The sequence below is a fragment of the Hippocampus bargibanti genome, linkage group LG09, assembly GCF_051943395.1.
Source record: "Hippocampus bargibanti isolate YZ-2025 linkage group LG09, ASM5194339v1, whole genome shotgun sequence".
Taxonomy (NCBI): Eukaryota; Metazoa; Chordata; class Actinopteri; order Syngnathiformes; family Syngnathidae; genus Hippocampus; species Hippocampus bargibanti.
The window spans coordinates 18,850,970-18,865,000 of record NC_142742.1 but is presented as its reverse complement, the minus strand read 5'-3'; the positions used below and the strand labels follow the sequence as shown (position 1 = coordinate 18,865,000).

Here is a 14,031-nt window from a genome sequence, read left to right as displayed (position 1 = left end):
ACATTTTATGTGCCGCAGTATTCAATGTTTTTTGGCAAAATGGGAGCATAGACTTCAAATAACATTTGAAAGTCAACATTGTCAATCATTCTGCATGCAAAAAACATAATGTGCACAGAAAAACATGAGTGACATCAGTGTGAATTGATTAAAAGTAATCAAGAATGAAGACATTATTATTGTTATTTTTTTTTACATTGGTATACTGCCATGCTTTTTCACCTGACGTCTCCTAATCTAATTAACCAAAAATGTTGTAGATAGCAGGATTTTTTCAGCACTACCATCTTTAAGCGGCCTTAAGCGTAATAAACTTTATGAACACTTTCTGTATGTCCCTGGTCAGGGTGATCGTTTCATCCATTCTACGCTTCAGTCTATCTGTGACAGTGACTTTAATATTCTTTACGTTAAAAACAAAAATTACACAGTTCAGAATTAACTTGGTCCAGTAACATTTATGTCAACCTCTATCTATACATCTATCTGCCAAACTATCCATCCATCCATCCATGCATATAGACAGACGCTACCCACCTTACGAACAAGATACGTTCCGAGCGGTCGTTCGAAAGGTGAATTTATTCGTAAGTTGCTTCAGTGCTATATTTTGTATGAAATGTATGTTTAAGTCACACTGAAGGGGGAAGTATGAAACACAGATGCTCTAACAGTCGTAAAATAAATTCACACCTATTGTAGTACGATAACATATATCCTTGGGTCTTCAGTAAGCCATTACTGAAGCTGCTGGCACACAATTACTGAATTATGTGCCAGCAGCCATTACTTTTTGATATGCATCACATCATCCTAGAGCATCAAGTGGGAAGAGGGATTTCCTACCCGCCCACATACTCTACGCGGCCAATCGTAAGCGAGCTTGGCGGATTGTGGACTGAACACGTTGGCAACACTTCAGCATAGCCGGGCGCTGATGGGTCAGCCTTGGTCTCCGTCTTGTAAACATCCAGCCCTTGAAACCTCTAAAGCAGGGGTGTCAAAGTCATTTTTTGCCGCGGGCAACATTGTAGTTATGGTTTCTTCTCGAGGGCCGTAATGAATTTGGGGAACCCATTAGAATGTTTAAATACCTTCAAAGATTACATATAGAGCAGACAGCAAATTAATGAATAACTCGTTTTCAAATCTGAAGTCAAGAATAATGACTTTTATTGTGGTTGACATCCAAAAATATGAAATTTTGCCTCAGATTTTAGCAATTATCATGGAATTTAACAAGTTTGATTTGCTTTCGCGGGCCGAAAAAAATGATGTGGCGGGCCGGATTTGGCCCGCGGGCCTTGACTTTAACACCTGTGCTCTAAAGTGTCTGTGTGCGTGGATCAATATATCCAGTAATCAGTCACATTTAAAGCACTTAGGGGTTCTTTACCTTGTGACGAAATTGTCAGCCAGCCTCAGTTCGACTGTATGCCTATCAATGTTTGGTGGAACAAATAGTAGACCTTTCTTGGCACAAAGTGTTGCCAGGTTGGGTGACAGGATCTGACAAACGCAACGCTTTGGGCAGATCTGAGCGCGAACAGCCATGGCTACTACCAACATCACATGCAGCAATAGCCTCTTCATGGTCCCTTCTTAATTGGACACCTGCATAGTGAAAGAGAGAGAGTGAGAGACTGATCCTCAACGATACATTCAAAAAGTATAGTATAGCTTTAGGGACAGAGGACAAGAATTTTTTTTTTTAAACTTGGTTTTTCGTCCACCCCTTTAATCATCCCGAAGCAGGTTAAGTATGTGGTGCCTGAGACATAACAACAAGGCCAGAGTGTACCAGTCAAACACTCTATTTTCTTTACAGGGTATTTCACAGTACAACCTTTTTCATCTCAACAGTCCTTTTAGAGTAAGATGCTAACTAGTGTACAGTTAGAGAACATAAAGTACGTGCAGACACCTATTTCACTCATGATCAATCCAGCCATTTCAGAAAGTTGGCTGTGTCTCTCGCTGCCCACTGACCAAGATGCTTCGGTCCCCCCATTTGAGGAACATCTTTCTGAAACATTTTATCTCACATTTGTTTTATTTTGAAATGTTAGGTAGTTTTGTGTTGTGAAGTATTCATTTGATTATGAGTAAGGCCTTGGAAATATCAAGAAACTGATTTTTTTTGTCATTGATGGCCAGTCTTTTCTGCAGCAGCCAATCACGGTGTGACTGAAAAATAAATGTTCATTAGGCAGGCATATATGCAAAATTTCAATGTTTGCATTTGAGTGTCCTGCAAATATTTCCGATTGGCATTTTGTATTGTGGCAAAACATGTCATGTGTTTTGTATTTTATGGAAGATGCAGTGTTTCACAAAGTAACATACGCGTTGCAGTGAGTGTCTCTAGGAAATGGAAAACATCATAAAACTCTCATACGTGGGAAATCATTCTAATATTGTTATAGGTTGGTGTGAGCTTTAAAGGACAACCGACGTCACTTTTTTGTTTTTTAACTGACATCAGAAAAACGTTTTATAGCATCTAAAATACCCAAAACACCCATTATGATATTTTTAGTCAAATGCAAAAGACCAATATAAATGACTTAAAGTGTCCAAAATCTGCAAAAAATGGAGCTGCGAATTGGGCATTTTCAGAAAGTCCCGCCCCCAGTTCGTGACGTCACGCCAAGATGTCTAGCATTGCTAGTGAATCAAAACAATTGCTTCAGATTCAGAGAATATGCTTTCTTGTTACACATCCAGTTATGAATATGATTCAAATAGTTCTGAAGAGGAAATCATACATGTTTGCAATCGATTAAATAATTTATTTGTGCCATTTTGAGGCAACATTGGGGGGAAATCTCTCACCAAAAAAAAAAAGAGGCACAAAATGGCGACCTCCTGTGGCCACCTCCGTTTCCACAGGCTGATAAATTCCTTATATGGCGCTTGGGCGCCCTCTTCTGGCGGCTTTTGGGTGCAACACGAGGTCCTCAGACCAAACAAGTACAGCAAAATACATTGACGTGATGGAAGGATCGCTAGAATGCATCTTTTTTACGGTCAGGGGACGTCCTTTAGTGAAGTCACGTACGGACTCGTCACCAACTCAAAAACAAGACTTCCTGAATATTCAGCGCAAGTCTTAAAACGTAAAATATAGCTATATGCGGTGGAATCTTTGTAAAATACGCTCAGTAGAAGTCATATAAAGCTATTTTACAAATTATGGACACAACTTGTCCGGAGACGTCGGTTGTCCTTTAAGTAACAATGTAGACATAAATTCTGGTGACCATTGATTGTGGTTTTAGCACATTAAGGGGCATTTTGATTTCCCCATTACAGGTTGAGACTGTCATGTCGCATCACTGCACGCCAACCAGGAAAGGACATACGGCAACAATTCAATACTAAATGCCATGGAAGCCGTTGAGTTGAGTTGGATTGTTATATACAAAAAACAAGAGAAAATTCTAGGTTGGACATGCATCCAACCTACGTCTTCTTTTCATATCTGCTATCATTAGTTAGCAATAGTGAATGTTGTTTATCTGAACAGACGAACAGAGGGAGAGCATCTTTCACGAAAGCCAGAAAACCTACTCATTAATGACAATTGACCTTGATCACGGTTTTGAAGGACATGGCAGAACCAGGATTAAAGGGATCACAGTGCAAAAGCCTCGCCATGCATGCTTATACGTCAGAATAAAGCCTCAAATAGACATTCAATCCAGCCCAAATCTGACAAGGCCATTTCATTCGTTCAACTCTAATTTACTGGGGACATTTATATTTCTATTTTTTTTTTTTGTTATTCAGGTTGGCTTTAATAATGAACTAATTTGTAGCTTCCATTAAATGGCAAAATAATGTGAGAAAAAAAAGATTAGCTGGTACATATATGTATTGTATTATGGTTCAGGTAAATTATACTGTTACAACCTATTTTTTGGGAGAGTTTGACAAAAGACAATGTGAAGTGCAAAGTTGAATTTCAGGTTGTCATATGGGTCAAACAAATTAACATAATAATAATAATAATAATAATAATAATAATAATAATAATAATAATAATAATAATAATAATCGGATGATGTCACACCAAAAATATTTTTTAATTGCCGCTGTAAAAAGAGACCGACAGCTGTAAGGTGGGCAAAAATGAGCAGAAATAGATTATGAGTAACAATCCCTATTTTTTTGTCTCTATCTGTTTGAAAGAGAATTATTTCACTGGAGTACTTTCTAACTCACATGCACTTGCACGACACAGAGAATGAGAGGAGGCTCATGACCCTTATGACATGACAAAAGATAGGCACTCATTAATTACCCCAAGAAAGGGCTTTAATGAGAGCGAACAAGGAAGTGAGAAAGAGACAGCGAAAGAAAACTACAGACAGTGAGCAGTGAGAAGAAAAAGAGAGCTTCGACAACGCGCTCATTAAAACAAGCGCTGAGGTGTGATTATGGATGTAAGCGTGAATAATTTCATTGATACCCGATCAGGTACAGTCATGCCCTGATCACACAGTTCCCCTTACTTCTTGATAAACTATAATATATAAAAAGTGCCATCATCGCCTATACAGCCTTAGAACAAAGGACTCAGTAGAGCAGTTCTGTTTCACTCTGTCACACACATCACATAAAAACGCACTTGGACTGACTTCAGCAAGTGGTGACATGCAGCATGACTTGGATCTAAAAGAATATTGAATTAACCAAAGGGATTATGTATGTGAAAGAAATTGTATGGGATGTTTGTCGTGTTGCGTAAAATATGATTCCGGTTCAAATATGTGCATGCAGCCGCATCCATTTCTTTGAAACCTTTTCATGGTGACAGCCATGTTCTCTGGGGAATCTACCATCAAGCCAGTTTTACTCATGGCTTGTCGACCGATGGCTGCACAAATGGATTTCCCACATACTGAAACAAATCTTACTCTGCATTTAAATCTCAATGTGATGGTAGGTGGGGAATTCGCTATGCGATAACCGAAAGACTTGGCAGCTAGAAATGGCAGTTTGGATGTACCCAATCTGATTCTTCTGAAGCTCTCTTTAAACCCAGAATTGGAGATTTCTGTCGAGTTTACAAGCTCCCTTGCAGATCTTTCCACAGTTTATTTTTTATCTAATTTTATATGCTGGCGTACGTAGCAATAAAATGGCCTTTTGGTGTCAAAATATCCAACTCAAAACAAATACATTCGTAGGCCATTTCAAAAGAGAACAGATGTTCTGCAGCTTACTTTTCACAGCTGTGTTTGAATTGCAAAATCGTAATAGCAATTCCTCATTTGTTTGTCACCCTCTGTTAAAATAATGTTCCAAAGAAATAAAAAAAACAAGATGGACAGACTAACAAATGTGAATTATTGTCATTCTTGTTATTTGTGCAAAATGAGCATTTATAGTATTGCAAGAAATCACTTCCACGTGTGACTGTTGCACAGTCGCGTTCATAAAAAATGGACTTGATTGAATTTGTTTTCAAGCACTTTTGAGGATTTTCATTAAGCAGGTCAACAGACAAAACCACAAACGAAAAAAAAGACTCAGTGAAACTAAACTTGAGCAGATGGGCTTGTATGACCGCATTTCTGTGGTATCACTATCGAGGAAATACAAAATCCTACTCAATATATTACACATTAAAGTGTCACAAAACACAGTCCTGTAATAGCTGGACTTGGATTCAATATATTTTGGAATGTAATTTAAATATTTCAGTCTCCGAAGAGGTTCACTGAAGCGGCAAGAGGGAGCAAAAGATGTCCTGAAATAACAGTATTGATTTACTGAAATGAAGTTCATTTCACTCCAATTTTGCCAGCATCGTTTGACTCCAAAGCATCGTCAACTGAGTATGCAGTGCCGAGTACTTGTTCATAGGTGGATTTAAAGATGTCTGAGTTGGGAAAACACTCCATGTGTCAACGTATCCTCCGATGGTAGCAAAGTACCAGACTTGCTTTGGAGGGAAGCATTTTTGTATTTCACATTTGTGTCAAGTAAGACATCGCACATCATCTTGAACCGATCCGAACTCTAAATATTTATTTAACATGTGAATATTTTGCCAATTGGACAAAGATGATTTGAGACAAAGCGGCTCCTGAACACACTAATCATGAAAGTTATCCATGTTGTAATACCTCGGTGTCAAACCCAAGGCCAGGAGACCAGATTCAGGTTGCCCACATCATTTTATGTGGCCTACGAAAGCAAATCATGTATGTCAACTCCAATGATCACTGCTCAAATCTGGACTAAAATGTGAAATTGTCATATTAAATAAATAATGCTGAGATGTTTCAATCTTGTTTCTATTTACCCTGTATACACTCATATGGACAATAATTGAACAAATAACAAACAGTTGACTGATTACAAAATCAAAAATATATCTATTTGATTTGTACAACTGATAATATGAGTCAGTCGTACAGGAGTGGGACATCGATGAGAAGGTTTCTTCAGTCGTCATCTGTACTTTTTGAAGGTGTCGGACGTTTCGCCTCCTATCCAAGAGGCTTTGTCGGCGTCGCCGAAATAAATCACAATTACTTAATACTTAATTACTGAGCTTGCATGAGCTAGTTAAACACGCAAACACAAAATCAGTCATCAGTGTCAACAGACAATACTCATGATTTATTTGGTATTACTGTATAATTCCAGTGAGACATTGATTGTATACAAATAAGACATTGTCAATTTAACAAGTGGTCTTTATTCCTGTACATATACTGTCATGACATGCATCAGTTTCAACGTTTCACATCACAAATACTGGTGTATTTCCCTAGTTTAACATTTATAAGTCATACCTGATTATAAGCAGCAGGAGCCCATAATGTGAGATGAGGTTTTCACAAAGAAAGAACACTTTAACAAGTTAACATACGTTAATTTTTCTTAACAAATATTGCATATAACATGGCAGCACAACAACACAAAAACAGCACTCACATTGCTAGTTCTGAAAAAAACCACCATTCTATGTAATGATGATTTATGTTTTTTTTTTCATGAATAAAGTCCTCACCTGCCATTACAGTACACTCGCTGAACCATTCCTTAATTAGGTTTTCTGCCATCCACGCTTTTGTGTCAACTTTCACGACAATGTCTTTCGGTAGGTTATCTTTATGTATACTGAACGATACTATGACCGTTGTAGTGAACACCGTCTCGTTTAAGAAATAGAGCATTGCCCCTAGAAATGAGCGTTGGATAATCTCATAGGAAATCTCGTGAGAAATGGACCACAAAGTGAAGTGAGATGAAAGCTGGCTGAACTGTGCTTATTCAGACCTAATGCATGTGCAATCGGCATTGTTGGCCGACTGATATTCAGAGTCAAATATCGTCCTTTGGGAGTTTGAATGGTGTTGCACGGTGGGAACAACTGTGAATCAGGGGCGCTGAATTGTTTTCTGTGTGTTTTAGGCAAGTACAAAATGACAGAAAGTGCTCACTGGTCACAATGCTTGTCTATTTTTGCACAGTTTTCGATTTGTTCATTCCATTGGACACATCTCAGTCTTTTATTTTCGTAATGTTGTGAATGTTCTTTGTTCACTTGGGAATAAAGCAAATTCTATTTTTTGTTCAGTCAAGTCTGTCATAGATCCAGTCACACACCTTTCGGATTGCATTACAGCTCAAAACGCAGGTGAAATACACCTTTTCATGGCGGTCTGTTTTCACTGTGAGACATGAGAGCGTCTCAGTTACATTTTCTGTTCAAGCGCTATAAGGCGGCCAAAGGAAAAATCTTTAAACAGAACAGCCCATGAAATAAGACGAAGAAGCCGCAGGGTTAAAAGCCTGTGACAAAAGTAGCGGCTTGTCGTACTGAAATGATGTTAATCTTTTCAGGTTCACATGGGGTTGGAGCCTCAGGTAGCTGATTTTGGGTGAAATATAAACAAGGTTCTGCACTGATTCTCAATCAATCCATGAGCATACAACAGTCAAATGCAGGTATATATCATGCACAAAGTATGGACACACACAAATAGTAGGAGGATACCATATGTCAACATATGAAGGCTTCTCAAATATTGATTTTCAATCCACCATGAATCACAGTAAAGTATGCATTTTTGTCTAAATGGAAAAGCAATCGACCCAGCAAAACAGGAAACAAGAAACATGATAGTAATTATATATTGCAATGAATATTGGCCACAATGTGATACTTTAAGTGCTGGAGCTTTCTGCCTTTGAATTTGGTTTCCATATCGCTCAGTCTGAGAGGACAGTAATTTCATCTGTGATGTATGTCATGCATATTAGCATATTTGACAATTAAGATGACTTTGACTTTGATTTGATAAGGATTATTTGAGAATGATGTCCTCAACACATTCAGCGGACAAAATTCAAATTGGTCATGTTCCACGCATGTGTGACAGTCTAACACTGAGTAAAGAGACTTGAGAGAAAAGAGTCCCTGCTCGTTGTGTCAATGTGATCATTGGATTGGATTGGATTGGATTTGCCTTTATTAGTCTCGCAGTGGATAAATTTACATTTCACAGCAGCAAAGTTATGAAAGAAATGAAAGTAGAAAAGCAAAACACAGGAGCTGCTGGAAAGGCAGCCACTCTCGCGGCGCCGTCTTGAAGTCAAAAGAACAAAAAAAAAAACTAAATAACAAATAACATGACAATGTTGCGTCACACGAGTGTATGATTTTGAAGTGCGCCTTTCAACACTTTCATGTCTTTCAATTTCTTGATCTCCTTGATGTGCGTATCACCCTGACGCATAGCACACGCTTGTAAATTGTATAAAAGGAGCTGTCGCGGGACAGAGAGATGGGGCGAACCACGGGGCAGAATCATATCAGACTCATCTCGGACTCACGCCCGGCTCACGCCGGGCGTCGGACGGATATCACGGCACGACTTGCTCGACTCCACGCCGCGATCAAGCTCTGCGCGTCACCTGCCTGGGAGATCTGACAACGAACCTACTTAAATAAAGAGAACCATCAAACTCTTTATTGGCGAGCTAGCCAGGAGCATTTTTTTCCCTCCTCCTCAGTCCAATCAACTCTCCAAATGGAAATATCCAGATTTCCCAGCCGCCCGTGAACCCGGCATCTTCACAGCAAGACCCCTCAAGCCGAGCTCCCGAAGGGCCGCCACCACCCGTGGGCGCCCCGACCCCACCGTGAAACCTGCCGCACCCTGATGGCCAACATCGTCAAATTCGCCTGGCGACTCTGCAACTAGCTGCATCGTATATGTCCACGATCGCACATCGTCGGACATCGCTTAAGTCCACGATCGGACATCGTATATGTCCACGATCGGACATCGTCGGACATCGCTTATGTCCACGATCGGACTTCGGGAAGACGCTTCATGGCCGACACGGCCGCCGACGTCAGCGTGCTTCCTCAGCGTCCTGCAGAGCGCCATGGCAGCGCGATCATCGCCACCGTCGCCGATGACCGGCCTGTCCGAGCCCGGCAGCATGGCCAACCCCATGCACCTTCGTCCTCACAATCCCTCATCGATTCTCCGATTTGACCGATCCCAGCCGAACAACTCACGGTGAGAAGACCTTCCGGCATCGACTCGACGGCCGCGAGGAAAGTTTCCATCGATCGTCTCAAACTGGCAGTCGTAGGGCACTCTTTGCCGTGCTCCCGTACAACGACTTCAGGCACCACAAAACCTCTTCGGAAACCACCCCACCGACGCCTGCCATGCCCGGTGACCGTCATCTTGCCTGGCCTCACCATGTCGCAGAATTACTTTTGTTTTTATTTCTTTTTCCTTCATCGTTTTCACCGACTTCGGATCCAGGAGGGGAGCCCTGTTGCGTCACACGAGTGTATGATTTTGAAGTGCGCCTTTCAACACTTTCATGTCTTTCAATTTCTTGATCTCCTTGATGTGCGTATCACCCTGACGCATAGCACACGCTTGTAAATTGTATAAAAGGAGCTGTCGCGGGACAGAGAGATGGGGCAAACCACGGGGCAGAATCATATCAGACTCATCTCGGACTCAGGCTCCGGCTCACGCCGGGCGTCGGACGGATATCACGGCACGACTTGCTCGACTCCACGCCGCGATCAAGCTCTGCGCGTCACCTGCCTGGGAGATCTGACAACGAACCTACTTAAATAAAGAGAACCATCAAACTCTTTAACAACACGAAGACACAGAGAGACATTCATTCTTAAGTACTTTCTGTACCCTCTTTGTTACATAAAGCAGTTCCAGATGAAAGAGGACAGGATCAAAGAGTCTCTTCACCAGCGGATCAGGGACATCATGGTGGAATGTGCACGTCGACTACAAGCTAAATGTTGAAAGCAAACACGCAGCTGTCGCATCCATTGACGAAAAGAGATTGTCTCACATCTCCTGTCCCACATAAATCAGCTTCAATTCCATCCCGCGACAGTTCCATATACGCACCGGCGCTCTGTACTGACGCTCCTTCCTTCATATCGCCGGCTCCTCAAGCCATGTATCCATCCAGCCGCAGACTGTCGAACAGCACCGACCTTCCACTGAACAAAGCAGGGCTGTGAAGATGCTGCCCATTACAGGCGCAAAAAAGCACAATGGCCCCAGAGCTGTCCAGCGATGACAGTCGAATGGCACCGACATTCCTCCCGTTCAACACAGTACTGGCATATCCATGCTGCCGAAAATGCGCAACCGCTCAGCACAGTCACCTCCTTGATGAATGTCGTGGTCAAAAATGCTGAAAAACAATCCGTATCCGTTCCACACGACGCACAACAACACAAAGTGACAAAAGAAAACACAAACATGAGACAAAACCAACAAAAAAAGCAAGGCTCAACAGAGCACTTGCTGACGGCTGCCTACTCGGGCGCCATCTTGGACTTGGATTGTTAGTCATTGTTAGTTTCCTTGAGAGTTTTGAAAGGCGCTTATAAATGAAATGTATTATTATTACTATTCTGAAAAATATTGCTGTGTTTGCTGTTGTGAAGACAAGGGCAAAGAAAAAAAGAAAAATACAACTGACTGACAATGGTATGTCTGGTTTTATTAGATTTGAATGCAGCATTTGACTGTGGATCACAGTACTCTCATGTCCCTTTGTGTTTGCCTTGGCTGCTCTGAGTCATGTACAGCCACTCTGTCAGGTGGTGTTCCGCAGGGCTCAATTTTGGGGCCGATGCTGTTCTCACTATACCAGCTCCCATTGGGTTCCATCCTCAGGAAACATGATATTTCCTCCCACTGTCATGCAGATGACTGTCAGATCTAGGTCCCACAGAGCAAGATAGGAACTTTTTCATTAAGGCCACTTTTATCCTGCTTGGAGGAAATCAAAACCTGGATGGCACAAAACTTCTTGAACTTCAATGAAAATAAGACAGAAGTGATACTGTTTGGTCCCAGCAGCCCATGTACCACCCATCCTGTAAACTTGACTTCTTCTTTGAAGTCAACAGTCTCAAACTTGGGTCTTAAACCGGACAATGACTTTGAATTTGACCTACAAATTAGTGCTGTTGTTTAATCTAGTTTATTTCATTTTTGGCAGCTGGCTAAAATAAAACCTCTCCTTTCTCATGAGCACATTGGACCAGTTATTCATGCCTTTGTCACATCTCGGCTTGAGTACTGTAATGTGCTTTACTTTGGAGTCAGCCAATCCTCCATGAGGCGATTCCAGCTGGTCCAGAATGCTGCTGATCCCCTCTTAACTGGTACTCGTAGGATGGATCATATAACTCTGCCATCCCTTCACTGGCTCCCTATACATTTCAGAGTTATTTTCAATATCTTATTATATTGTTTTCAAATATTTAAATGGCCTCGTTCCTCCTTACCTCTCCGAACTCATCCACTCCTACACACCTTCCTCAGGCTGACCAGACATTATTAGATGTGCCAAAAACTAAATGGAGGCTCAGAGGGCATCAAGCCTTTTCCGTTGCTGGTTCCACTCTCTGGAATGACCTGCCACTGAACATTTAGCATGCCCCCTTGCTGCCCATCTTTAAAACCCGCCTCATTGGCATTTGACTCAGCATGATTCAGACTTGACCTTAGTTTTACTCCCTGGTGTGTTCTACTATCTTTGTGGCTGCTTTATTTCCTGGATATGATATCTGTCCATGTTAATGCAAATGGTATATCAACACAATAAATGAAAGACAAAAGTTATGAAGACAATTGATTCAAAAAAACCTTGTGGGCTCACATCCACAATGAACTAAATATCATTACTTGTCCCCTGCCTTTGTTTGGTCAGGGGTTAACTGCTTTTGTTATTGATTGACTTTGTTTCATAATTGCTGCATCGGCCTTAGTTGTCTGTTTGAGGCTGTGTTGGCGAATGCACATGCCAATTAGTGTCAGGCAGAGAACCCTTGTAGGTTACACTTGCTTTCGGCGAAGAATCACCTCAACATGGCATAGGAATACGGACAGGTAAACAACTTAAACGGGGAATAAAACAAGAGTTTTTGTCTCTTTATGTTGGGTACATCTGATTATGAAGCACATTGTCAGCTTTTGAGACAATCTAATTCTTTATAGTTCATAAAATACGGTACAAAGATCAAAAATAAATAAATAATGCATAATGATCATGGTAATCTATTAAAGGAAACGTTAGCGTACATGCATGCACATGTCAATGTGCAATCTGACAAAACCAATTTAAAAAAGGAAGATGCTCACAAATAAAAACAATCAAATGATATATAGAATGTTTATTTTCATGATGGGCTCTCAGTGGTGATAATAAGAAACTTGAACATGAATTGGGTGGGGGCTATGAATATTTAATTTGAGTAGTCGGAATTGGGTCACAGATTTTTGTGTGGAAATCTATCAGACACTGCAAGTGGCAGTAATGGACGACTGCACAATCACTAGAAAAGGAAGCTCTTGTATGACTGACAAATGCAAGCATATCAAATTTGAATATATCACTTCAAATTCAGTGACAATAGCTTTAAGGGCTCTGTATTGGCTCTAATGTGTTGACTCCAGCAGCAATGCAAGAAAACATAGTTGTAAATTAGTGTGATTAATTTAATAATTTGATGTCGACTTCCTAAGTACACAGGTGCCATTTAGTAAGGGATTGTTTCAGCTTCGATGCAGATGACGGTCACCCTAAAATGATGACTTTCTTTCAAGACAGTAGGTTTGTATTTGTGTTTAACATATTTAATCCATGATTACATCAGTCCTTTTTATTTTGTTTCCATACAATATGGTCTTCATTTTGCGAACAAAAGTTGAAAGAACGGTTGTTTACTTGGAGCTCCCATTGACCAGGCTAAAGAGCCTCGTCACACTTAGTTGGATTGCAAATTCACCATCTTAAGCTGAATAATCAATTGTTTATATCTCGTAAAATATCAAGTTTCTGTCATCACCACTTTATCTTAACTTGGGTTATTCCAAATTGCAGATCTATTGATAAGCAGTGACAAAGTGTGAGCATAACGTGATGTAATTAGTATGGGCAATGTGTCAGTAAGAAATATACCTGAGACAAAGTAAGGAACTTGTGGGAGTGACATGAGACACAAGATAAATTTAAAACAGTACTTCAGCTTGATGGTGGAAAAATATACAAATATCTTCTTCTTTTCCTTTCGGCTTTTCCCCTCAGGGGTCGCCAGAGCGAATCAATGTCCTCCATCTATCCCGGTTTTGTGCATCCTCTTCTCTCACACCAGCTACCTTCATGTCCTCTTTGACCACATCCATAAACCTCCTCTTCGGTCTTCCTCTCGGTCTCCTGCCTGGCAGTTCAAGACTCAGCATTCTTCTCCCGATATAGTCACTCTCTCTCCTCTGGACATGTCCAAACCATCTCAGTCCAGCCTCTATGACTTTCTCTCCAAAGCCTCTAATATGAGTTGTTGAAAAATATACAAATATCTATTTTGGCAAATTCAACAATTGTCTCTCAATGCATCCTGATCTCGTGTACATAATCCCTGGCAAACCAAAACATAAAACAAAACACTTCCAGTTCCTTGAGATGATTGAAGGAAATGATTGGATTATT

At 40.7% G+C, this 14,031-nt stretch overlaps 1 protein-coding gene across 1 annotated transcript in view; it reads right to left on the bottom strand.

Annotated features, from left to right (window-relative positions):
- Positions 1-14,031, bottom strand: part of lrfn5a (leucine rich repeat and fibronectin type III domain containing 5a) — a 203,358-nt gene that overhangs the window by 52,295 nt on the left and 137,032 nt on the right. Inside the window, exon 3 of the mRNA XM_089005199.1 lies at positions 1,397-1,614. Within this exon, the coding sequence (XP_088861325.1) occupies positions 1,397-1,593 (197 nt within the window). The 5' untranslated portion in view covers positions 1,594-1,614. The remainder of the gene's footprint in view (positions 1-1,396; positions 1,615-14,031) is intronic.